This window comes from Mustelus asterias, unplaced genomic scaffold (genome assembly GCF_964213995.1).
Source record: "Mustelus asterias unplaced genomic scaffold, sMusAst1.hap1.1 HAP1_SCAFFOLD_296, whole genome shotgun sequence".
Taxonomy (NCBI): domain Eukaryota; kingdom Metazoa; phylum Chordata; class Chondrichthyes; order Carcharhiniformes; family Triakidae; genus Mustelus; species Mustelus asterias.
In genome coordinates this window covers 27,403-54,608 of record NW_027590261.1, presented here as the reverse complement: position 1 = coordinate 54,608, position 27,206 = coordinate 27,403, and the positions used below count along the sequence as shown (strand labels likewise).

The 27,206-nt window shown below is 45.4% G+C and overlaps 2 protein-coding genes across 2 annotated transcripts in view; both read left to right on the top strand.

The window, feature by feature from the left end:
* Nucleotides 1-1,476: 1,476 nt before the first annotated feature.
* LOC144486178 (uncharacterized) lies at nt 1,477-24,994 on the top strand (the record flags this gene model as incomplete). The annotated part of the gene is made up of 6 exons (XM_078204267.1): nt 1,477-2,006; nt 9,965-10,016; nt 16,401-16,574; nt 18,809-19,205; nt 23,459-23,564; nt 24,916-24,994. Coding segments are annotated over 6 exons (1,338 nt in total), but the record flags the coding sequence as incomplete, so codon positions are not given.
* LOC144486177 (uncharacterized) overlaps nt 5,678-27,206 on the top strand; it is a 31,406-nt gene continuing 9,877 nt past the window's right edge. Inside the window, exons 1-2 of the mRNA XM_078204266.1 lie at nt 5,678-5,740; nt 24,916-25,690. Coding sequence (XP_078060392.1) covers nt 25,019-25,690 — 672 coding nt within the window. The 5' untranslated portion in view covers nt 5,678-5,740; nt 24,916-25,018. The remainder of the gene's footprint in view (nt 5,741-24,915; nt 25,691-27,206) is intronic.

The window sequence follows — 27,206 nt, the reverse complement described above, 5'->3', positions numbered from 1 at the left end:
TCAGGCGGGTAAGTGGAACTGATCCACTTCAGATCAGCCATGATTTTATTGAATGGCGGGGCAGGCTTGAGGGCCGAGATGGCCTACTCCTGCTCCTATTTCTTATGTTCTTATTTACCCATTCACTCAACTTGTCTAAATCGCCTTGAAGTCTCTTGACATCCTTCTCACCACTCACATTCCTGCCAAGTTTCATGTCATCAGCAAACCTGGAAATATTACATTTGGTTCCCTCATCCAAATTATTGATGTATATTGTGAGTAGCCGGGGTCCAAGCACTAACCCCTGCATGACCCCACCAGTCACCACCTGCCACTTTGTAAAAGATCCATTTACTCCCACTTTCTGTTTCATGTCTGCTAACCAATTCTCAATCCATACCAATATATTACTCCATTCTTTGGTCTTTAATTTTGCACACTAATCTTTTATTTGTGTCTCTATCAAAAGCTGTCTGAAAATCTAAATACACTGCATCCACTGGTTCACCTTATCTGTTTTACTGGTGACATCCTCAAAAATCTCCAGTATATTTCTGAGGCGTGATTTCCCTTTCGTAAATCCATGTTGTCTTTGTCTAATCCCTTTGATGTTTTCTCTGTATTTTCAACAAATTCTGGTCTAGGATCTGAGCATTCGGTGTCCAAGGGCACCGTTAACACCTTCTGTGTCTGCTGGGCACCGCAGGGAGACAGGGGTGCATCATTGACCCCTTTAATCACATTTGATTTGATGTTTTAAATTTCCTTTCCAGTTTGTCTTTTGTTTTGGGTGGTTGCCCTCCTTTTGGGAGATGCCCATTTTAATTTGTTCCCTCGTTAATTTGATTTAGTGTATTTGGTTGGCCAAAAAGATTGAATCTAAACATAAGTTTTTAGTCTCGCAGTTTGCATCTAGATTTTCAGGGCTGCATCCTCGACAAGAAGCAGTGAGCATGGAGCTGTCAATCAGCATGAATTGTCACTCTCTGGGGAATTGGGAGGCTGAACATTGGGACAGCAGAGTGAAAACAGAGAGGGAATCTGTGGGATGGAGATTTACAGCTTTACTTAGAATGAGAGAGGAAAGAATGTTCCACAGAAACTAGAATTGCCTGTGCTGAATTTCTATTCCAACTGACAGTGATGACTTTTGTAAACTCCTTTTGCAGGACATTAGGAAGCAGAAAATTCAAAGCAGACGTCATGCCAAGACCAACCAGAATCCTTCACTTCACTCGGAGCTGAATATCATCGGCCTTTGACTCTCAAAGGAGAAATGTTTGTCTGTTCAGTTTGCTTCAAAAGATTTGAAACACCAGTGTGATTGGAAAAGCACCAAGACCCGCACACACACCCGAGTGAGAGTGTTCCAGTGAACTGACTGTGGAAGAGTTTAATGTGGTGACAGAGTCTGTTAAAACCTCGCACCATTCACAATGCGGAGAGATAGTACATGTGTTTTGTGTTGATGAGGTTTTAGCTGATCCTTGAACTTGGGAGAGGCACAAGGACACCTGCAGTGTGGAGAAACGGTGGAAATGTGGGGACTGTGGGAGGGGATTTTGTACACCCTCTGCACTGGAAACTCATCAACGCAGTCATGTCGGAGAGAGGCCATTCACCTGCTCAGACTGTGGGAAGGGATTTGCGCAGCTGTCCAACTTACTGAGACATCAGCGAGTTCACACTGGGGAGAGACCATTCTCCTGCTCTGACTGTGGGAAGGGATTCAGTGATTCATCCAACCTGCAGTCACACCAGCGAATTCACACTGGGGAGAGGCCGTTCACCTGCAATGAGTGTGGGAAGGGTTTCAGTCATTTATCTAATTTGCTGAGGCACCAGCGAGCTGACAGCAGGGAGAGAACTGTCACCTGCTCTCAGTGTGAGAAACGATTCCGTGATTCATACACTCTGCGCTTACACCAGCGAGTTCACACTGGGGAGAGGCCATTCATCTGCTCCGACTGTGGTAAAGGATTCACTCAGTTATCCAACCTGCTGAGACACCAGCAAATCCATAAGTGATGACAGGAGTGGATTCTGCTGTTACTGCTGCTGTTAGTCGCATCCAGGACTGAACCATGTTCATTCAGACAGTGGGTGAAGTGGGAGGGTCGGAGGGTTTCTCTCTGTTGGACTGGCCGGTCTCATGACTTTGCATCCAATGGGCTGATGCACTTTGAGCCTGGGAGTGCACACTTCCACAAAATGATCCACAAAAACTAATGGAATGTTTTACCCTGGATAATAAATAGTGTTTTTCTACCACTACAGGTAGATCTAAAATAAATACATTTGTCTCTGTTCCATTGAGTCTACAGCACAGGGCCGGGCCAGTCAGCTCAATTGGTCTATGTCAGTATTTATGCTCCACATGAGCCTCCACCCACCCCTCTTCATCTCCCCCCATCAGCATATCCTTCTATTCCTCTCTCCCTCATGTATGTATCTAGCTTCCCCTTCAATGTATTCATGCTGTTCACCTCAACCACTCGCTGTGGTGGTGAGTTCCACATTCTCACCACTCGCTGGTAAAGAGGTTTCTCACTGAAATCCCTATTGGATTATTGAACCCCTTCATAATCTTAAAGACTTCCATCAGGTCACCCTTCAGTTTTCTCTTTTCTCGAGAAAAGCAGCCCCAGTCTTTCCTGAGGGTTAAATCCTCTCAGTTCTGGGATTATTCTTGTGAATCTTTGTTGCTCCTTCTCCAGTGCCTCTATTACACTTTTCTAAACGGAGATTATGAATGTTGACAGTGCTCCCAGTGCAGTCTAACCCTGGTTCTGAACAAGTTGAACAGAACCTCCCTGCTTTTCAATTCTATCCCTCTAGAATGGAACCCTGTATATGGGCCATTGAAGAAAAGTTCTTTGAGAGCTGGAGAGTGGATTTATAAGAATGGCACCAGGGATGAGGGACTGGAGATCTTGAAATTTCTCTCCTTAGATCAGAGAGTCATTAGTGTAAGAAATGAGGCCATTCACCTGCTGAATCCGTGCCAGCTCTGGAAAGCAAACCAGTCAGTCCCATTGTCCCAATATATCCCCGTAACCCTGGAAGTTTATTTCCCACAACTTCATTCCCAAAATGTTTGTTTTCTCTCCTTCCATTCCCCTCAGGGGCAGAGTGTTCCAGGTCATTGCCACTCGCAGTGTAAAAATATTCTTCCTCACAGCCCCTTTACATTTCTTGACCAAAATCTTCAATCTGTGCCCCCTCCTCCTTGCACCATCGGCTAATAGGAACAGGTTTTCTTTGTTCACCTTGTCTAAACATAAACTTCTGCACCTCCATCAAATCACCCTGCAACCCCCTTTTCTCCAGAAAGAACAAGCTCACTTTCTCCAACCTAACCTTGTAGCTACAATAGAAACAAAATGCTTGGGTTCAGGGGAATGGCACCAAGCCATAATGCTCCTTTGGAGAGCTGGTGCAGATGCAATGGGCCAAATAGCCTCCTCCTCCGCCTTAATCATAGAATAGAAATCATAGAAACCCTACAGTGCAGAAGGAGGCCATTCGACCCATCGAGTCTGCACCGACCACAATCCCACCCAGGCCCTACCCCCACATATTTACCCACTAATCCCTCTAACCTACGCATCTCAGGACTCTAAGGGGCAATTTTTAACCTGGCCAATCAACCTAACCCGCACATCTTTGGACTGTGGGAGGAAACCGGAGCACCCGGAGGAAACCCACGCAGACACGAGGAGAATGTGCAAACTCCACACAGACAGTGACCCGAGCCAGGAATCGAACCCAGGACCCTGGAGCTGTGAAGCAGCAGTGCTAACCACTGTGCTACCGTGCCGCCCTAGACAACGCCCTTAACAACTCTGCAATTCCTCAACCCCGGAACCATTCTGGTAAATCTCCTCTGCACCCTCTCAATGACCCTCACATCCTAAAGTGCAGTGAGCAAAACTGGACACAAAACTCTAGTTGTGGCCTCACCAGAGTTTTATAAACATTCAGCATACTTTTGCCGCCTTTGTAATCAATATCTTTATATCTGAAGCCCAAGATCCCATTTGTTTTGCTGATTTTTCTCCTGACAGCTCTGCAACCTTCAATGAGCTCTGCACATGAATCCCCAGCTCCCTCTGTCCCTGCTCATTCTTTAGAACTTGTCATTCAGTCTATATTGCCTCTCCCTGTCCCTTCTGCCAAATCACATCCGTCACACTTCTTGTTAAATTCTATCTGCCACTTCCAGAAGAGATTTGTATTAAACTAAACATAGAGAGAAGAGGAGACGCTGTTTTCTTTAATGTCATCCACAATTGAAGACAAGCCTCTGCCTTTCAATGCATGAGGCTCAAAGAGCACAGACAGAGGTCATTCAGCCCATTGTGCTCCTGCCAGCTATTGCAACTATCTAGTTTCATCATTCATATGTTTTGGAAAATAGGTCGGAGATTGGAATTCTTTTAAATGAAGAGACATGGAAACATTTGTTGACAAACTGGTAAACACAGCTCTGATGTAAATGTATCGGAAACAGGCCTGTGTTAATTAGAGTTAAGAAGCAGCCTTTGTTGATCCAACAAGTCAGAGCTGATGGTGAGGACACGTAAACAATGAATGACCCCTCATGACTTTTTCTTTGCCTCACAGGGAAGTTTGCAGGCAGCTTGGTCAATCAGCAGGAACTGTGGCACCAGGAGCTGTGAACCAGCTGTGAGACTAGAAGCCTAGAGGGTCATTAGGAACCAGGGGTGTTCCCAATGTTTAAATCCCTCAACAAGAAGGCAGTGAAACCCATGCTTAAACTGAGGAGTCCACAGTTTTGAGATCTCAATGGAAAGGTTGACTTTTTTTTTAGCCAAAAAACAATAGCAGCTCCCCTGTAAGATCTTGGAGCTTGGAGAATATCTGGAAAACTGAGGATAATTAAATTGAATTCTGGGAGCTTTGGCATATCTTCAGGATGGTCCCAGGAACAGAAGTGAATGAACCTTAAAGATATTAGCAGGACTTACTCAGTTAATGGTAGGGCGTTGGGGAGAGTTATAAAAAAGAGAGATCTAGGGGTACATGTTCATAGCTCCTTGAAAGTGGAGTCACAGGTGGACAGAGTGGTGAAGAAGGCATTCAGCATGCTTGGTTTCATCGGTCAGAACATTGAATACAGGAGTTGGGACGTCTTGTTGAAGTTGTACAAGACATTGATAAGGCCACACTTGGAATAGGGTGACCAGAACTGTGTACATTATAGAAAGAACATTATTAAACTAGAAAGAGTGCAGAAAAGATTTACTAGGATGCTACCAGGACTTGATGGATTGAGTTATAAGGAGAGGCTGGATAGACTGGGACTTTTTTCTCTGGAGTGTAGAAGGCTGAAAGGTGATCTTATGGAGGTCTATAAAATAATGAGGGGCATAGATCAGCTAGATAGTCAATATCTTTTCCCAAAGGTCGGGGTGTCTAAAACTGGAGGGCATAGGTTTAAGGTGAGAGGGGAGAGATACAGAAGTTTCCAGAGGGGCAATTTTTCACACAGAGGGTGGTGAGTGTCTGGAACAAGCTGCCAGAGGTAGTAGTAGAGGCGGGAAACTTTGTCTTTTAAAAAGCATTTAGACAGTTACATGGGTAAGATGGGTATAGAGAGAGATGGGCTAAATGCGGGCAATTGGGACTAGCTTCGGAGTTTTAAAAAAAGAGGGCGGTTATGGACAAGTTGGGCCGAAGGGTCTGTTTCCATGCTGTAAACCTCTATGACTATATTAAGTACAAGGGAACTCTGGTTGGTGGCAAGATTTAAAATGTAGAACTGGGTTCATACCATAAATCTTTATAAACTAAAGTGCTGGTTTTTAATATTGTTTTATAAATAAATTTTGGTCTTGTTTAAAAATGTGGAATCTTGTAGCATAATTCTTTGTTAATCACTGGCTATTTGAATTTCTCAAACGTTAACAATCCAGACTGGTGTCATCACAACACACAGCAACATATTTCACAATGAATCAAAGAAAAAATATGATTTTCCTTATTTTGTACAAAGTGTTACATGACAAGACAGCCTCTTCTAGGATCCCCACTTAATTTCTCAATTTAAGCACTTCTTTTCATGAAACAATCTGATAATTGATTATGAAAAATGGAACAAATTGTATCCCTACTAAAGCAGGAAGTCCATCGCCCGGCACAGAGGGTAATTAGGGATTTCTGCCATGGACCCATTGACAGGGATTCTACCCTCCAACCATCTGAAGTGAATTCTTTCCCTGAATCGTCCAGGCCAGTGCAGTTATCAACTTGTAGTTTGGCTGATCAGCTGAGATTTTCTGCAGCATTTCATCGGTCACCGTGTGATTCCTTTCAGAGCCCATCACTGAAAGGACTTTCAGCTGCCGTGTTCATGACCAGAATACTCATGTTTTCACACACGTCTCCAAACTCATCATTAACAAATTCCCCTTCATTATCAGTCAGAAACTTAGCTGGTGCCCCAGGTCCAGTCCCTATCCATTTCTCCATGACTTTGTCTCGAATCACCCTTTTGTCCTTGACATGGGGCGACACGGGAGCACAGTGGTTAATACTGCTGATTCACAGTGCCAATGGCCTGGGTTCGATTCCCGGCTTGGGTCACTGTCTGTGTGGAGTTTGCACGTTCTCCCTGTGTCTGCGCGGGTTTCCTCCGGCTGCTCTGTTTTACTCCCACATTCTTAAAGACGTGTTGGTTAGGTGCGTTAACCCGAACAGGTGCCAGACTGTGGCAACTAGGGGACTTTCACAGTAACTTCATTGCAGTGTTAATGTAAGCCTTGCTTGTGACTAATAAATAAACTTTAAAACTTTAAGCGTATTATTGGAGAAAGACTAAATCGAGTTACCATGTCTTTAAGGTTCTGAATAAAAATATTTCTTGTCTTTGTCTTGTACCTTTAGACCCACTGCAACTTCCTCATGAGCTAAAGGAGGGATGTAATGGTAGCCTCCGATACCTTTCACACATTCCACACTTTGCGCTAATCTGTCCAAGAGCCTCATGTACTCTTCATCATCACCCTGCTTCTTTTAGCAGGATTTTTAATCTTTTTTAAAAATGGGCGAGTAGTTGGTTGTGCAGTTTTAAGACAATTTGCATTTTTTCCTCTGGTTCTTTTCACCTGAAGAATTAACAACCCTTTCTAATTGGAGATAGAAATCAGTGGAACCTCTCAGCCACTGAATTGTAGATTTTGCATCAGAGATCAATTAAGCATTGATGGAAAAGTTCATAATTTTATTGTGAACAAGTTCCTGTTGAGAGTTCTTGAATTATGTGTGAAGATCACAGATGGTGCATTTAAAAAGGGACACTGCAGCCCAAAGGTCAATGACATCTCCAGAATATTAAACTCCAGACTGTTATGTGGTTTGTTGATATCCACAGAAACAAACCAAATATTGTCAGACTGTCAGTCCAGGAACAGCAACAATAACAGCAGAATCTAACCTCTGGATTCACTTATGAATGTGCTGGTGTGTCAGCAGGTGGGATGACCGTGTGAATGCCTTTCCACACTCAGAGCAGATGAATGGCCTTTCCCCAGTGTGAACTTGCTGATGTGCTTTGAGGTCAGATGACTGCCTGAACCTCTTTCCACAGGAAGTACAGCTGAATGGTTTCTCCTCAGTGTGAACTCGCTGGTGTCTTAGAAGGTGGGATGACCGAGTGAATCCCTTCCTACACACAGAGCAGATGAATGGCCTCTCCCCAGTGTGAATTTGCTGGTGTTCATCGAGCTCAGATGACTGCCTGAACCTCTTTCCACAGGAAGTACAACTGAATGCCTTCTCCACAGTGTGAATTCTCTGGTGTGTGCAAAGTCCCGAAGACTGAGTGAATTCCTTGCCACATACAGAGCAGATGTATGGTCTATCCCCACTGTGAATCTGCTGGTGCCTCAGCAGGGTGGAAGTGCATTTAAACTTTGTTCCACATTGAGTGCAGCTGAATGGCCTGTCCTCAGTGTGGATTCGCTGGTGTAAAATGAGTTTGGTTGTCTGAGTGAATCCTTTTCTACATACTGAGCAGGTGAACGGTCTCTCCCCAGTGTGGCTGCGTCGATGAATTTCCAGCTGGGATGGATAATTGAATCCCTTCCCACAGTCCCCACATTTCCACGTTTTCTCCATGGTGCCAGGGACCTTGTGTCTCTCTTGGTTTGATGATCAGTTGAAGCCTCATTCACACACAGAACACGAGTACAGTTTCTCCTCGCTGTGAATGCTGTGGTGTTTTTTTCAGACTGTAACTGGTTAAAGCTCTTTCCATGGTCAGTTCACTGGAACACTCTCACAGGGATGTGTGTGTCTCAGCACTTTTCCAGTCACACTGATGTTCTAAATCTTTCCCCACAGGCAGAACAAACATTTCTCCTTCCACATTCAAGACCAATGATATTCAGGTCCTGATGAAGAGTGACTGTCAGAACCAGCTGCTGAATGCTTTCTCCACAGTGAGGATTCCCTGGTGTGTGTGCAAAGTCCCGAGGACTGAGTGAATCCCTTGCCACATACGGAATAGGTGTATGGTCTCTCCCACGTGAATCTGCTGTGCTCAGCAGGGTGGAAACGCATTTAAACTTTGTGGGCGGCACTGTGGCACAGTGGTTAGCACTGCTGCCTCACAGCGCCAGGGACTGGGGTTCAATTCTCAGCTTGGGTCACTGTCTTTGTGGAGTGTGTACCCAGTCTGCATGGGTTTTCTCCGGGTCCTCCGGTTTCCTCCCACAGTCCAAAGATATGCAGGTTAGGTGGATTGGCCATGCTAAATTGTCTCTTGTTGTCAGGGGGATTAGGGAGGGTAAACACATGGGGTTATGGGGATATGGCCTGGGTGGGATTGTGGTCGATGCAGACTCGATGGGCCGAATGGCCTCTTTCTGCACTGTCGGATTTTATGATTCTATTCTAACCTGATGTGATGTTTGCTCTGACTTTCCCGTCTGTAAATCCTCCCTTTCTCACTCCCTGTAAATGGAGTTTAGGAAACTTTTCACTGGAAATACAGGATGGAATTTCTGAAGAGGCTTTGCAGCTCAACACCCGCACTGCGCATGCTTCAGTCACAGCCCCGCCCCTTCATTCACTCCGATTGGTTTGAGGACCAGCCGTTCACTCTCCTCTCTTTCTATTGGTTCGGAGCTGCCGTCAATCAGTCCCCGGGCATTGTGAGGTGCCAGGTGAAAGGTCAGGCTTGAAGGGGCGGGGTTTACAGTGAACATTCTCCACTCTCACTTCCGCCACTTCCGGCCACTTCTCACAAACAACTTCAAAGAGACCAGCTCCCTCCGAGCATGCGCCAGCCACACGCACAACCCGCCGATGTTGAGCGCTTTCTGAGGCGCACGGGACTGTGGGTAATCCTGCTGCCATTCGAGACCCAGTATCGGATAATCTTTCCCTCAATCTGGAGAAGTGAAGGTGAGATTCTGTTTACATATGGATAGCATAATCAGAAGTATCAATGTATTTCTCCTACCATCACAGATAGGGGAGAAAATACTGGTCTGGATAGTTTTTGGCTGGCTAACAGGAAGCTCAGTGTTGGCATGAATGAGTCTTTTGCAGGTTCAAAGAATCAAAGGCGCCATTCGGCCCATTGAGTCTCCGACAAAGCATACCACCCAAGTCCTATCTCCATAACCCCACATATTTACCCCGCTCATCTCCCTAAACTATATGTCTTGGGACACTAAGGGACAATTTAGCATGGCCAATCCACCTAACCTGCATATCTTTGGAGTAGGGAGGAAACCAGAGCACCCAGGGGAAACCCACGCAGACACAGGGAGAACGTGAAAACAACCACACGACCCGAGGCTGGATTCAAACCATGGTCCCTGACACTGTGAGGCAGTAGTGCTAACCACTGAGCCAATGTGCTGTAGCAGCATCTAATGAGAGGTGTGCCAGAGGGATCAGTGATGCAGCCTTAACTTTTTACAATTGATAAAAATGATTCGGATGAAAGTCTGGATGGGATTGTTGCCAAATTTGTTGATAACACAAAAGTAAGTGTGAAGGTAAGTGGTGAAGAGGACAGAAGGAGGCAACAAAAACATATAGATGGATGAAGTGAGTGGGCAAAGATCGAGCTATAATAGACTATAATGTGGGAAAATGTGAAATTGTTCATTTTGCCTTGGAGAGATTTCAGTGCTCTGAGGTGCAGGGGGATTTGGGTGTTCCAGTGCACGAATCACAAACACTAGTATGCAGGTCCAGCAAGTAATTAGAATAGCTTTTAGAATGTTATCATGTATTGTGAGAGGAATTAAATACAAAAGTTTATGCTTCAATTACACTGGTAAGACCATGTTTGGAGTAATGTGTACAGTGTTGGTTATATTATTTAAGGAAAAATGTAGTTTAAAGAATATATATGGAGGAATTTCAGATGTTTACCAGACTAATGCCTGGAATGGGTGGGTTGTCTTATGCTGAAAAGTTAGACAGGCTAGACTTGTATCTGCTGTAGTTTAGAGGAGTGAGAGGGGAATCTCTTCATATTCTAAGGGGTGTTGAGAATGTAGACGTGGAGAGGATGTTTCCTCTTTTTGGAGAATCTAGAAATAGAGGTCACTGCTTAAAAATAAAGGGTCACCCAATAAAACAAAGATGAGGTGAAATGCTTTCACTTGGGGCAACATAAATCTTTGGGACTCATTTCTTGAGAAGGCTGTGAAAGCAAAGTCTCATTATTTTGAAGGCAGAGGTGGATATGCTATTGGTTAGCAAGGGTGTGATAGGTTACTGTGGGCAGACGGGATGTTGATTTGAGGTTATTATCTGATCAGTCATGACCATATTAAACAGTGAAAAAGGCTCGAGTGGCTGAATGGCCTACTTCTTCATCTGTATCATCTGCATCCTGCAACAATGGAGCTGTTGGCCAATGTTGGCAATGAATCTGTGTCATGAGGTCTGTAACAAAGTAACAGCGTTGTCGTGCAATGCATTGCATTTTAATTGTAATTAGCAGACTGTTTTTACCACCATGAGTTTGCATTCTGGACTATAATATTTTTATTTTTCTGTGTTAATCTTATCCAGATGGGCTGGTGTACAAGATAGAGTCGCTGTGAATGTGACAATGGAACATTTTTCTTTCAAAATTCAATGGCACCTCGTCACTTACCCAATGAGTGAGTGTGTGAAAATGTAACTCAAATACTCACAATTCCTTCAGGTGATTCTCTGGCTACAATTTGATAGACAAGAAGGGAAATCAGAAATCTGCAGCCCCACTCAGCTTACCAACAGTGGTGAGACAGTGAAGGAGGATGGTTTGGTCAATGGTGTCAAAGATTTGAGACTGGGTGGGAAGGGCAATGAAGGGAAGTTTACCATTGTCACATTCGCAGAGGATGTAATTTATGAGTTTGATAAGAGCTATTCTGATATTGTGCAGGAACAGAAATGTTATTGGAGTTCATAAGTTCATAAAATATAGGAGCAGAATTGGGCCATTTGGCCCATCGAGTCTGCTCCACCATTCGATCATGCCTGATATGTTCCTCATCCCAATTTTCCTGCCTTCTCCCCATAACCCTTCAACCCATTACAATTAAAAATCTGTCTAACTCCTCCATGAATTTACTACCTGGTGCACCAGCAAATTCACTCTGGGGAGAGACCTTTCATCTGTACCCAATGTGGGAAGGGATTCATTCCGTCATCTCACCTGCAGACACACCAATGAGTTCACATTGATGGGAGACCTTTTAAATGTCCGGATTGTGGACAATGTTATAAAAGCTCCGGGGAACTGATGTAGCATCAACTTGTTCACTCTGATCAGAAACCGTTCAGGTGCTCTCACTGTGGGACTGGGTTCAGGCAATCATCTGTCCTCCTTGTACAGCAGTGAATTCACACTAGGGAGAGGCCGTTCACCTGTTCTGACTGTGGGAAGGGATTCGCTCAGTCATCTGACCTGCTAACACACGAACAGTAAATGGTGCTGGTGCAACAGTAAATTCCCCAGCATCCACCACATTTTGGGGGGATTCAAATATGGAGTTCCAGAAAAGATGGACATGGATTTAAGAGGTGACAGGGGCTTTGCAGAAGAAGGGGTGATGAGAGATGGGGTACAAATTTCCAAGGAGATTGGAGTTCAGAGTTGATTTTATTGGGGAGGGGGTAATGAAGGCAGATTTGAAAGAGAGAAGAACAATATGTATAGAGAGAGAGACTGTTAACAGTATCAGTAAACATGATGAGATTGAGCGATCAGTAGCTCAGTGGGAATAGGGTGCATGAAGCAGAATGAGAGTCTCATGAGTGAAATGAGCCTGAGAGGGCATGAAGGAATATTAACTATAACTGGGCTGGAGTTCATTAACATCAGCAAAAACAGACCCCAGTTCAGTCCTGGATGTGATTAACAGCAAACTCCAATCACGGTAGTTAGTTGAGAACTCACTGGTGACTCAGGACATGGGATTAAATAAGCAAACCCGTTCCACATTCACACCAGGTGCACAACCTCTCGCCAGTGTAAACTTGATGGTGTGCAGTGAGTTGAGATGAATAGTGAACCCAGTCCCACAATGAGAACACCTCATCAGCGTGAACACATTGATGGGACATCAGTTCCTGGCAACCTATATGACAATGCCTGGGACTTTGCATTTACAAGTTCTCCAGTTAATGTGAACATTTGGGTGTTTAAAGGATAACTGAGTGAATTTCTTCCCTCATTCGGAGGATAAGAAAGGTCTCTCTCGCAATGTAAACGTTCCGGTGTCTCAGCAGGTTGGTTGAATTAATAAATCCCTTCTCACACCTGAGGCAAGTGAATGGTCTCTCCCCAGTGTGAATTCGTTGGTGTGTTCGCAGGTCAGATGACTGAGCGAATCCCTTCCCACAGTCAGAACAGATGAACGGCCTCTCCCTAGTGTGAATTCACTGCTGTACAAGGAGGACAGATGATTGCCTGAACCCAGTCCCACAGTGAGAGCACCTGAACAGTTTCTGATCAGAGTGAACACGTTGATGATACATCAGTTCCCCGGAGCTTTTATAACATTGTCCACAATCCGGACATTTAAAAGGTCTACCATCAATGTGAACTCGGTGTGTCTGCAGGTGAGATGACAGAATTAATCCCTTCCCACATTGGGAACAGATGAATGGTCTCTCCCCAGAATGAATTTGCTGGTGCAACAGCAAGTCAGATGACTGAGTGAATCCCTTCCCACACATAGAGCAGGTGAACGGTCCCTCCCCAGTGTGATCTCGCTGGTGTTTCTGCAGATGGGATGACTGAGTGAATCCCTTCCCACAGTCAAAGCAGGTAAATGGCCTCACCCCAGTGTGACTATGTTGGTGTTTCTGCAGGTGAGATGACTGAATGAATCCTTTCCCACATTCGGAGCAGGTGAACGGTCTCTCCCCAATATGAACTCTCTGGTGTGTCAGCAAGTGGGATGACTGAGCGAATCCCTTCCCACATTTGGGGCAGGCGAACAGCCTCTCTCCAGTGTGACTATGTTGGTTTGCCATCATAGCGAATGACTGAGTGAATCCCTTCCCACATGTGGAGCAGGTGAACGGCCTCGCCCCAGTGTGACTATGCCGATGAGTTTCCAGCCTAACTGGATAATCAAATCCTTTCCCACAGTCCTTGCATTTCTATGGTTTCTCCCTGTTGTGACTGCATTTATGTCTTGAAAGGCCAGATGATTGGCTGAAACCTCGTCCACAAACAGAACACGTGTACGGTTTCTCTCCACTCTGATGTTTCTTCCATGTTCAAAATCCTATTCAGGTTATGATAAATTGGGTGACTCCACAGATCCTGATGTTCAGTTTCAGTCTCCCAACTGCAAATCCTCCCTTTCTAACACCCTGTGAGACAGATTTAAAATAAAAAAGAGAGTGAGATAGAAAGGTAGGTTGTGAAATTGAGCTGAATGAATCTGGTAATTTTTGGGCCTGGCACTCGGAAAAAATGACCATGAAAACTGCTGGACTGTTGTAAGAAACTGGTTCATTAATGTCCTTCAGGTAACCTGCCACCTGGTCTGGGTCCACACAAAACTCTCGCCTTATTGGGAGAGAAAGGGGGTAGAAAAGACAGGAGGCAAAAGAGATGGATTTTCTCCCGAATACGGAAACAAAACTTTGACAGAATCTTCCAAATTCTCAACCTCCAATGTCTAGAAGGACCAGGGCAACCGAAGTATGTGAATTTCATCACCTGCAAGTTCCGCTCTAACTCACACACCTTCCTGACTTGTCTGACATCCAGCACTGGATTAGCTGAAATTTCTTCCATTTAAATATTGGGAGATGGGTGTCATTGACCTCAATCCCCCCGACAAACTTCACTTTCCTCACCACTGACTCCATCCCTCTCTCCGGTAGCTGTCTGACGCACTGATTCAGTGAACTATGTGACCCTGTGTTGAGCTTCCAACCACAATTGGCATCATCATCACTTCAGTAACATTGGTTGATTCTGCCCTGGTCTCAGCTCGTCTGCTGCTGAAACTCTCATCCATTCCTTTGTTACTTCGAGACTTAACTCTCATCACACACTCCCACTTTCAGCCTCCCTGCAAGCTTGAGGTCATCCTGAACTCTGCTGCCCATGTGCTTACTCACACCGTCTTGTTCACCCATCACCCCTGTGCTCACTGGCCTGTAAACGCTCTCGGTGAATAATCATCTCAATTTTAAAATTCTCATCCTTGTTTACTAGCATGGCTGTGATCATCCTTATCTCTGTCATCTCCTCCATCTAAACAACCTTTAAGACCTTTGCAACTCATCTCATTCTGGTCACTTGAACATTCCTGATTTGAATCGCTATGTAAGTGTTGGCCATTTTTTCAGTTACCCAGGCTCCAGGCTGTGGAATTTCCTCCCTAAATATCTACTGCTCTCAACCTCACTTTACATATTGCTGTTGTTGATTTGGAGATGTAACTGTTCATCAACACTGGGTGAATAACCTGTAATACTTTATCTAACAGCACTGTGAGAGCATCTTCACCACACAGACTGCAGTGGTTCAAGAAAATAATACATCATCTTCACTCAGGTAACTGGGGATGGGGAATAATTGCTGCTGGTCATGTTAGTGTTGGGGGAAAATAAATGATAATGGTAGAGATTTCAATATAATTGTGTAGCGATGTTTAAGAATGAGTAATTAATAAGAAAATAATAGAAAATAGTTACAGATCCCTTTGCTACACACCCCTCTGAGATCACTGCACTCATCATATTCCAGCCTCTTGAACATTCCCCAATTTAATTGTTCCTCCATTGCTGACCATTCTTTTAGTTGCCTGGGCCACAAGCTCTGGAATTTCTTTGTGAAACCCCTCTGCTTGCCTACCTCCTCTGCTTGCTTTAAAAGATAACTCTTTGACCAAACTTTTGGTTGCCTGACCTAAACAAAATAGCGCCAAAGCGAGTTGACATAAGTTTATTCATTAGTGTCACAGGTAGCCTTACCTTAACACTGCAATGAAGTTACTGTGAAAATCCCCGAGTCACCACATTCTGACACCTGTTTGGGTACACTGAGGGAGAATTTAGCATGGCTTGCAAGCTGTCCCCAGAATGCCCTCTAGTTCTATCTTTCACTCTCGTTCTGATCTTTAAGGTTAAAGTTTATTTATTAGTCACAAGAAGGCTTACATTAACACTGCAGTGAAGTTACTGTGAAATTCCCCTCGTCGCCACACTCCAGAGCCTCTTTGTGTCAATGCACCTAACCGTTCTCTGCATGTTGTGATTGCAACACTATATTCTGCACCCTCTCTTTTCCTTCTCCCCTATGTACTCTATGTACGGTATTCTTTGTCTGTATAGCACACAAAAAACAATAATTTTCACTGTATCCCAGTATATGCGACAATAATAAATTAAATCAAATGGCTGTGTCAAGAGTCACTTTGTAACGTTTCTGTAAAATGTCTGGGACTAGTTTATTTTGTTAAAGACACAATGTGGATATAAATAATTGTCACTGCCCTGATATTGTTGTTTTCTCATCAGTAAGAAATTGGAAGTGAAAGAGTGAAGCTGTTTGATGGACAAGTTGTTCACATTCTGTCACTGGGAAGAATTTCAAACGCCGTCAACAAACATGTCGGTTGCGCATGCGCCCTGCTCAAAATGCCCCCGATAAAAATGGCGATCGCGCATGCGCCTTCCTGCCAGTGCCCGATAAACATGGCGGCGGTTAACCCGGGTCTGTAACTGGGAGAAAGCTGCGGCCCTGCTCTGTGCAAAGGGCCGGGACCATCCCCGGATATCGGTAATTCTTTTTCAAGGATTTGCGGTTTATATAACACGTTTATGAAGGCTCGCCAACACCTCCCCCCGCCTGATCCATCGCTCCCTCCGGTTCTTGTCATTCTTTAATTCATTGTCGATCCGACAAGAACCGTCTGCCCATCGCCATTAATGACACTGCGCATGCGTCACTCACAGCCCAGCCTCGCCCCCTCCTGGTTGGAGGACCAGCTGTTCGCGTTCCTTCCTCCAGCCCCGCCCTTTCTCCTCCTATTGGTCCGGAGCCGCCGTCAATCATTCACTGGTGCATTGTGAGGTGTGAGGTGAGAGGTCAGTGTCTGGGCTGGGGGATTCCAAATGCCCAATGTGAAACAATCAACATTCCCCACTCACTATTCCTCGCTTCCGGCTTCTCCCCACAACCAACAAGGGAACACACTGACCAAGTGGTAATGCCACTGCATTAGTAATTTAGAGAGACAGCATAATGTTCTGGGGACAGGGCTTCAAATCCATTCAACTCATAAAATCTGCAATTTAAAGTTAGACTCAGTGATGGTGACTGAGGCTCCTCTGAGAAAATCTCCACACACACACAGTTTGGAACACAAGGTTAACCGTCTGTTATTCTGGGTGATTCAGATTCATGTTTTGACAAAAGTCATGAATGAAATTATCTCCAGTTTTGAAATGTGTTAAAAGGATCTGGAAAGAAACATCCAAAACTTTATTTGGATTTCAGCCCAGGGAGGAAGGAGAGTGTGTGGGACGGGGATTTACAGATTTGGAGGAACAAGAGTGGAAAACGACAACATGATGAGCACCTCTGCCTCACAGCATGAGGGATCCGGGTTTGATTCCCGGCTTGGGTCACTGTCTGTGTGGAGCTTGCACACTCTCCCCGTGTCTGCATGGGTTTTCTCCGGGTTCTCCGGTTCCCTCCCACAGTCTGAAAGATGTGCTGGTTGGGTGCATTGGCCATGCTAAATTCTCTCTGTGCACCCAAAACAGGCACTGAAGTGTGGCGACTAGGGGATTTTCACAGTAACTTCATTGCAGTGTTAATGTTAGACTACTTGTGACAATAAATAAACTTTAAACTAGAATTCTCTGTTCAGAGTTTCTATCCTTGACGGACGCTGGTTACTTTTCATCATAGAAACCCTACAGTGCAGAAGGAGGCCATTCGGCCCATCAAGTCTGCACCGACCACAATCCCACCCAGGCCCTACCCCCACATATTTACCCACTAATCCCTCTAACCTACACATCTCAGGACTCTAAGGGGCAATTTTTAACCTGGCCAATCAACCTCACCCGCACATCTTTGGACTGTGGGAGGAAACCGGAGCACCCGGAGGAAACCCACGCAGACACGAGGAGAATGTGCAAACTCCACACAGACAGTGAACCAAGCCGGGAATCGAACCCTGGTCCCTGGAGCTGTGAAGCAGCAATGCTAACCACTGTGCTACCGTGCCGCCATGTAAACTCCATTTCCTAGATATGAGGATTTGTGGGGAAAAAAAATCAACTAAGCGTCAATTCAGGATCAGAGTCAATTTGAGGAATTACAAAGAACAAAGAACAATACAGCACAGGAACAGGCCCTTCGGCCCTCCAAGCCCGCGCCGCTCCCCGGTCCAGGATTGAATCCTGAATCCAGGATCCCCGCCCAATTTTCCAGCCTATCTACATACCAATCCTATCCACCGAGCTGTCCCTCACAGACACGATGCTTTGTTCACCACAACCGATTAACTCACCCCCACCCCCCCATTCCAGACCATGTGATCTCCAGGGAGAGGTGAAAACCCAGAGTGAAAACCCCAGGGCCAATATGGGGAAAAAAAATCTGGGAAATTCCTCTCCGACCCCCTGAGGCGATCGAAACGAGTCCAGGAGATCACAATGGCCCTGATCGGAAAATGCTTCCCAACCCTAGTCATTTCCACTTCCACGAACACCATATGAATTCCCTGCCACTGAGACAGGTTCCCAACTATCCGCAGTCTCGCTCTGTACTGGCACCAGCAAGATGATCATAGAATGAAGCCTTGAAACGAGAAACAAGGAACAATTAGCCCGCGCCGCTCCCTGGTCCAAACTAGACCACTCTTTTGTATCCCTCCATTCCCACTCCGTTCATATAGCTGTCTAGATAAGTCTTAAACCAGCGGAAAATATTCCACCAAATGAGAATTGGCTGTTCTGAATTTCTATCTTGTTCTGACAATGATGACTTTTTAAACTCATTTATCAGGTTTTTAGAAGAAGAGGATTTGGAGATGAGAAATGCAAACCAAACATCACATCAACATCTGATACTCAATGAATCGGAGTGTGAGTATCATTGGCCTTTGAATGTGGAAGGAGGATTGTTTTAACCAATCGCAAAGCCTGTAAAAAATTGCAACATTTGAACCAGAGAGAATCTGTACATGTGTTTTGTGGTCGAGGCTTGAACTGATCATCCAACGTGGAGAGAAACAAGGACACCAGCACCATGGAGAAACCGTGTAAATGTGGGGATTGTGGAAAAGGATTCAAATACCCATCCCTGCTGGAAATTCATCGACGCACTCACACTGGAGAGAAGCCATTCACCTGTTCCGTATGCGGGAAGGGATTCACTCAGTCAACCACTCTGCTGAGACACCAGCGATTTCACACAGGGGAGAGACCATTCCCCTGTTGTGTGTGTGGGAAGGGATTCACTCAGTCATCCGAGCTACTGGTACACCAGCGAGTTCACACTGGGGAGAAGCCATTCACCTGTCCTGTTTGTGGGAGGGGATTCACTCAGTTATCCCAGCTGCTGACACACCAGCGAGTTCACACTGGGGAGAGGCCATTCACCTGCTCTGTGTGTGAGAAGAGATTCACTAATTCATCAAACCTTCTGACACACCAGCGCGTTCACACTGGCGAGAGACCATTCATTTGTTCCATGTGTGAGAAAAGGTTCACAACTTCATCCAACCTTCTGACACACCAGCGAATTCACACCCGGGAGAAGCCATTCACCTGTTCAGTGTGTGAGAGGGGATTCAGTCAGCTAGCCCACCTGCTGACACACCAGCAAGTTCACAAGTGAATGAAGGGTTTGGATTCCACTGATGTTGCTGGCATTCACAATGCCCAGTACTGAACCATTTCATTCTGACAATTCAGGTTTCTTTATCTGATGTTCCTAACCATAATTGGCTGATTATGTTCTTGGGCCTGCAGTCTCCCTTTCAGAATATGTGTCTATGATCATTCCCCTGAATTCAGAGAATTCCACCAGCAATTATTTTGGCACAAGTATTAAACTTTTACTTGAATCCTAAATTGATCTTTGGTTCAAACTCTACAAATGCCTGAGAGGTTCCACTGATGAACATCTCCAATTAGAAAGTGCTGATTAATCCTTGCTGAGAATTCTTACTGACCTGCACATTACACACAGTGAGAGCTCCGTTATCCCCCAGAGAGAAGGGGAATGGGAATTGATGGAGAATTGAGTCTCCAAACGTTACCCATCCCGTCTGGTACAGAAGTCCCCTCAGCTCAGGAATGGAAAAAGTCCAATCGAAATAACAAACTTGTGTATATTCTTTCTGAGAATGTGGGGCTACATTATAATCAGATAGGAGGAGATTGGTGTCAGTGACTGTGGGGTTTATATCATGATGTGGAGATGCTGGCGTTGGACTGGGGTAAGCACAGTAAGAAGTCTCACAACACCAGGTTAAAGTCCAACAGGTTTATTTGCAAATACCACAAGCTTTCGGAGCGCTGCCCCTTCGTCAGATATCTGTTCTCCAACAGTGCACAGAGACACAGAAATCAAGTTACAGAATACTAATTAGAATGCAAATCTCTACAGCCAGCCAGGTCTTAAAGGTACAGACAATGTGGGTGGAGGGAACATTAAACACAGGTTAAAGAGATGTGTATTGTCTCCAGACAGAACAGCTAGTAAGATTCTGCAAGATCGGGGGAAAGCTGTGGGGGTTACTGATAATGTGACATAAATCCAACATCCCGGTTTAGGCCGTCCTCATGTGTGCGGAACTTGGCTATCAGTTTCTGCTCAGCGACTCTGCGCTGTCGTGTGTCGTGAAGGCCACCTTGGAGAACGCTTACCTGAAGATCCAAGGCTGAATGTCCGTGACTGCTGAAGTGCTCCCCCACAGGAAGAGAACAGTCTTGCCTGGTGATTGTCGAGCGGTGTTCATTCATCCGTTGTCGTAGCGTCTGCATGGTTTCCCCAATGTACCATGCCTCGGGACATCCTTTCCTGCAGCGTATCAGGTAGACAACGTTGGCCGAGTTGCAAGAGTAGGTACCGTGTACCTGGTGGATGGTGTTCTCACGTGAGATGATGGCATCCGTGTCGATGATCCGGCACGTCTTGCAGAGGTTGCTGTGGCAGGGTTGTGTGGTGTCATGGTCACTGTTCTCCTGAAGGCTGGGTAGTTTGCTGCGGACAATGGTCTGTTTGAGGTTGCGTGGTTGTTTGAAGGCAAGAAGTGGGGGTGTGGGGAAGGCCTTGGCGAGATGTTCGTCTTCATCAATGACATGTTGAAGGCTCCGGAGGAGATGCCGTAGCTTCTCCGCTCCGGGGAAGTACTGGATGACGAAGGGTACTCTGTCCACCGTGTCCCGTGTTTGTCTTCTGAGGAGCTCCGTGCAGTTTTTCGCTGTGGCGTGTCGGAACTGTTGATCGATGAGTCGAGCGCCACATCCTGTTCTTATGAGGGCATCTTTCAGCGTCTGGAGGTGCCTGTTGCGATCCTCCTCATCCGAGCAGATCCTGTGTATTCGGAGGGCTTGTCCGTAGGGGATGGCTTCTTTTACGTGTTTAGGGTGGAAGCTGGAGAAGTGGAGCATCATGAGGTTATCCGTGGGCTTGCGGTACAGTGAGGTGCTGAGGTGACCGTCCTTAATGGAGATGCGTGTGTCCAAGAATGCAACCGATTCCGGAGAGTAGTCCCTGGTGAGTCAGATGGTGGGATGGAACTTGTTGATGTCATCATATAGTTGTTTCAGTGATTGCTCACTATGACTCCAAAGGAAGAAAATGTCATCGATGTGTCTAGTGTATAGCATCGGCTGAAGGTCCTGTGCGGTGAAGAAGTCTTGTTCGAACTTGTGCATGAAGATGTTGGCATATTGAGGTGCGTATTTTGTCCCCAGGGCTGTTCCGTGTGTCTGGATGAAGAACTGGTTGTTGAAGGTGAAGATATTGTGGTCCAGGATGAAGCGGATGAGTTGTAAAATTGCATCTGGAAACTGGCAGTTGACGGCATTGAGTACTGAGGCCGTTGCAGCAATGCCATCCTCGTGGGGGATGCTGGTGTAGAGTGCACTCTATGTTAGGGGGAAGTTTTTCACACAGAGGGTGGTGGGCGAGTGGAATCGGCTGCCATCAGTGGTGGTGGAGGCAAACTCAATAGGGTCTTTTAAGAGACTCCTGGATGAGTACATGGGACTTAATAGGATGGAGCGTTATAGGTAGGCCTAAAAGGTAGGGATATGTTTGGCACAACTTGTGGGGCCGAAGGGCCTGTTTTGTGCTGTAGTGTTCTATGTTTCTATGTTTCTTAAATTCAGAATTTCCTATCCCATGAAGAAAAGGTTATGGTTATAATGTCCCAACATCCAATTGCAAGACCTCTGTGCATCTGCACTGCCAGCGCAAGCGCAGTTTTCCCTTGGGTGACGTCATTGGAACAGCCTGTCAACGTGTTTGCGCACGTGCAGATTCTGAGCTAATCGCGCAGTCGCAACCATGCGGTGACGCCATCACGCACACACCATTGTGGTGTCATCACGCCCACTTCCGGGGTTCCCACAGTGGCGGGAGTTTTGAAATCTCTCTCTCTGGTTTCTGATCTTTCCAGCTGCAGCTCCCAGCAACAGATTTATCTTTAAAAACAGCGACATTGTTTCAGAGGTGAGTGCTTGTGACCATTCCTCTGAAACTGAGAGTTTTTAGTGGTGTGTTCTGTTATCTGAGAGAGGTTCCACGTGTGGCTGGTCTGACTTCTTTACTGTGGATCATAGAATCATAGAAACCCTACAGTGCAGAAGGAGGCCATTTGGCCCATCGAGTCTGCACCGACCACAATCCCACTCAGGCCCTACCCCCACATATTTACCCGCTAATCCCTCTAACCTACGCATCCCAGGACTCTAAGGGGCAATTTTTAACCTGGCCAATCAACCTAACCCGCACATCTTTGGATCTGAATCCATGTCCATCCATTGCTCAGTTTTACCTCTGCCCTCCCTGATCACCTTTCTGTCATTGTCTAACTTCCCTCTGTCTCTAATGCTGGGTATGTTTTAACTGTGTTTAATATTTTACTGTTAGATTGTCGAAATGAAGTTTCAACTGTTGTCCCTCCCCCGACTATGTATTGATGGTGATATTTGAATGCAGTCAAAAAATCTGGAATTTAAAGTCTACTGATGACCATGAAACCATTGTCGATTGTTGTAAAAAACCTATCTGGTTCACTAATGTCCTTTCGGGAAGAAGATCTGCTGTCCTTACCTGGCCTGGCCTACATGTGACTCCAGATTTTCAGCAATGTGGTTGACTCTTATCTGTCTTCTGAAATGGCTGAGCAAGCCACTCAGTCCAAGGGCAATTAGGGATGGGCAATAAATGCTGGCTCGTCCTTCTTCTGTGAATGACTTTTTAAAAAAATTACTAGCTTTATCTTCCCACAGCATAGAATCATGGAATACCTACAGTGCAGAAGGAGGCCATTCAGCCCATCAAGCTTGCACCAACAATAATCCCACCTAGGCCCTATCCCCATAACCTCACATATTTACCCTGCTAACCCCTCTGACAGTAATGGGCAATTTAGCTTGACCAATCCATCTAACCTGCACATTTTTGGAGTGTGGGAGGAAACCGGAGCACCCGGAGGAAACCCATGCCAGCACAGGGAGAATGTGCAAACAGCACACTGACAGTCACCCAAGGCTGGAATTCAACCCGGATCCCTGGTGCTGTGAGGCCGCAGTGCTAACCACTGTGCCACCGTGCATCTTTCAGCATCAGGACGTTTTTTTTTTCCTGTCGTCAATTTCTCTTCCACTTCTGAGCTTATTGACCATCAAATCCTGCACCATTTTTATTCTCCAAATTTCATTCTGCAGTACCTTCCTGAATTGTTCATTCTGTCTCTTTCTCTCGCCACAGGCAGTACCCGGCCTGCTGAGTTAGCAATTAACAATCAGCCATGGTCGGAAATATTTGGGCAGATATCTAAAAGCTTGGTCAAAGAGGTAGATTTTAAAGAGGAAAGGTAGGTGCACAGCTGTAGAGAGCGAGGAGGCCAGAATTAGAGGAGTGGCGATTTGGTCAGCATTGTGCATCTGGAGGAGATTATAGAGATCATGAGAGTCAAGGCCATGAAGAGATTTGAAAAATCATTTCAACAATTAAGGTGGTGTCTTAACCAGAAGCTTGTGAGGGTAAGATGAGGGTTTCAGTGGACAATGAGATGAGGCAAAGGTGAAGTTTGATGATACTCTGACCAAAATAGGATTCTAATGATGACATGGAAATGTGGTCAGAAACTCATCTTGGGGTCCAATATGAGGGAAGGTGGTGGTGTTATTATTCATTCATGGGACGTGGTCATTGCTGGCTGACCAGCATTTATTGCCCATCCCTAATTGCCTGAGGGCAGTTGAGAGTCAAGCACATAGCTGTAGCTCTGGAGTCATGTGTAAGCCAGACGGAGTAAGGATGGCAGATTTCCAAATAGGCTTTTACAACAATGGTTACATGGTCATCGGTAGATTCTTAATTCCAGCTAATTCTTTGTTTATTGAATTCAAATTCCACCACTTGCCATGGTAGGAGAGAGGGAGAGAGGGCAGTGAGAGCAACTTGCCGTGGTGGCATTCGAACCTGGGTCCCCAGAACATTGGCTGAGTTTCTGGATTAAATAGTCCAGTGCCAAGACCACTTGGCCATCGTCTCCCCATCATGGTATTGTCGCTGGACTAGAAGCCCGGAGACCCAGGGCAAGATCTGGGGGCCATTTGAATTCAATAAAAATAAAATTTAAAAAGGCTAATGACAATTGTAGCAACCCACCTTGATTCACTAATATCCTTTAGGAAAGGAAATCTGCCATCCTTATTTGGCAATATGGTTAGGGATGGACAATTAACATTGGCCCAGCCAGCAATGCTCACATCCCATTAATTTAAAAAAACACAATGATACAGATTGGTTCTGCCACAGTTGTCAGGAAGAGTCAGCAGCCAGGAATTGGACAATGTCTTCAGATTTCCCAGTTTATTATTGGAGGACTGGTGTCAGACAAATTAAACATCAGGCTGATGTGCAGGGCAACTTGGAGGTGATGTTCACATATAGCTGCTTACCCTAGTCATTCTAGACTGCGGAGATTGAGGGTTTGGGAGATTCTGTCACAGTTCCTGTCAAGTTGTACATCTATAAAAAAACTCTACTTCGCTCTGCCTCTCTCACCTCTTTCTCTCTCATCCCATTGCTGTGGCAAGTTTCCTGCCCTCATGTTGATTCCATAAATCAGCAGATCCATTCCGTTCAATTTTACAAACTGCCTTTGTGATCCTGTGGGTTTTCTCATTCTCTCTTTTTTTCTGTTTTAAATCTCTCAGAATATTTGAAGAGAAGGATTTGCAGTCGGGACATTCAAACCCACAGCAGAATCTGACAGAATTACCCAATTTATCGTAACCCGACTATCATTTTACTTTGAACATGGATGAAAAAAGCAGCGTTCACAGTGGAGAGAAACCGTTTATGTGTGCTGTGTGTGGACAAGGCTACAGTCGATCATCTGGCCTGTCGAAACACAAACGCAGTCACACTGGAAAGAAGTTGTGTAAATGTGGGGACTGTGGGAAGGAATTTAATTTCCCATCTGATCTGGAAATGCATAGACGCTGTCACACCAGGGAAAAGCTGTTTAACTGCTCCGAGTGTGGGAAGGGATTTAATCGCAATGCGCATCTGCAGCAACACCAGCGCGTTCACACGAGGGAGAGACCATTCACTTGCTCAGTGTGTGAGAAGGGATTTACTAGTTCATCTATCCTGCTGAGACACAAGCAGGTTCATACGGACGAAAGACCTTTCAAATGCGCAGAATGCGGGAAATGCTTTAAAAGTTCGAGGGAACTGATGAGCCATCAACTCATTCACTCTGATGAAAGACCGTTCAGGTGCTCTCACTGTGAGGCTGGGTTCAAGCATTCGTATCAACCCTCTCTCCACCAGCGCACTCACACTGGGGAGAGGCCGTACACCTGCTCCCAGTGTGGGAAGAAATTCACTCAGCCATCCCATCTTCGGTTACACGAACGAGTTCACTCTGGGGAGAAACCATTCACTTGCACTGTCTGTAAGAAGAAATTTGCTCATTCATCCCATGTGTTGAAACACCAGCGAGGTCACAAGTAATTGCAATGATTGGATATTGTTAATCACGTCCGGGATTGAACTGTGTTCATTTGGGGTCTGTTTTTGCTGATGTTACTAACCTCCAGTCCAGTTATACAAGTGCTAATCTCCTGGCTAAAAGTCAAATAAACTGGCTTTGTGTTAAACAATGTGAGTCGCCTGAATATCTGACACAAGTTAATTCCTTCTGAAGGATTCTCCGTCTTTCTATCTGCTCCATCCTCACCTCCAAGTGAGAGGAACTCATGGATCTTCTTTGATTGGAAGATCTCAATCTTAGTGACAGTTGCCTCTGCCGTGTCCATCCCATGCACTAGCCCACCGAGCTAAAATACCCTTATCTGAGTCCTGCATCTGTATCTTTCTCTAGATTCTCCCACCTCCCCTCATGACCTCTGCCCTCAAGACCCACTTCCTGCACCTTCTATCCTATTCTCGCTGAACTGCTGGCTACACAACATCCCCACGTGAGCTTACATTGTTAGTGGTTCGCTTCTTTCTTCGGGTATTGTCCCTCTTTCCTTTAAATCTGTTGTCATCTCCCCCCACTCCCCCCAAAATAACAAACACATCACTCCTGCATCAGTCCCTGGTTAAGCAGCACCTTGTTTTAAAATTTCTATCCTTATTTTCAATCACTGTATGGCCTCGCCCTTCCCTATCTTTGTGATCTTCTCCAGCCCCACAACTCTCATATATCAGATCATTTCCAATTCTGGCCTCTTGTAGTGACCATATTTCATTTGCTCCACCGATGGTGGTGGTGCTTTCAGCGTCATCACCTGTAAGCTCTGGAAATCCCTCCATAAGCCTCTCTACCTCTTTCTCCTTCTTTACAATGCTTCTTAAATAGTCACTTTGTAAGTGCAGAGGATTGCTGTAAAATGAGCCATGCTGCAGAAGCTTTTTCACTTAACATGACAGATACAAGAATAGCAAATTTCAAAGGGAACAACAATTTATTCTGTGTGTAAAGAGGTTGCTGATGGGTTGGGAAGTTGACTTTGGCTGAGTCATTGCAATGTGGAATGCTCCAGAGAACGGTTTGTTCCTCCGTGCTTTTGTTTAATTGGAAAATTGAAAGGAGGGAGATGGCAAGTAGCTCACACCAATTGCTGGGAATTGTAGAAAGAATGAACCGCACATGAAGCTCGTTCTCAGAAAATAACTGGATGGAACAGCACAAAGTGGCTGACAAAGGAAGTCAGGGAATGCATCAAGGCAAAAGAGAGAGCCTATAATGTGGCAAAGAGTAGTGGGAAGTCAGAAGATTGGGAAGGCTATAAAAACAAACAGAGGATAACAAAGAGAGAAATAAGGAAGGAGAGGATCAAATATGAAGGTAGGCTAGCTAGTAACATTAGGAATGATAGTAAAAGTTTCTTTAAATACATTAAAAACAAACGGGAGGCAAAAGTAGACATTGGGCCGCTCCAAAATGACACTGGTAATCTAGTGATGGGAGACAAGGAAATAGCTGAGGAAC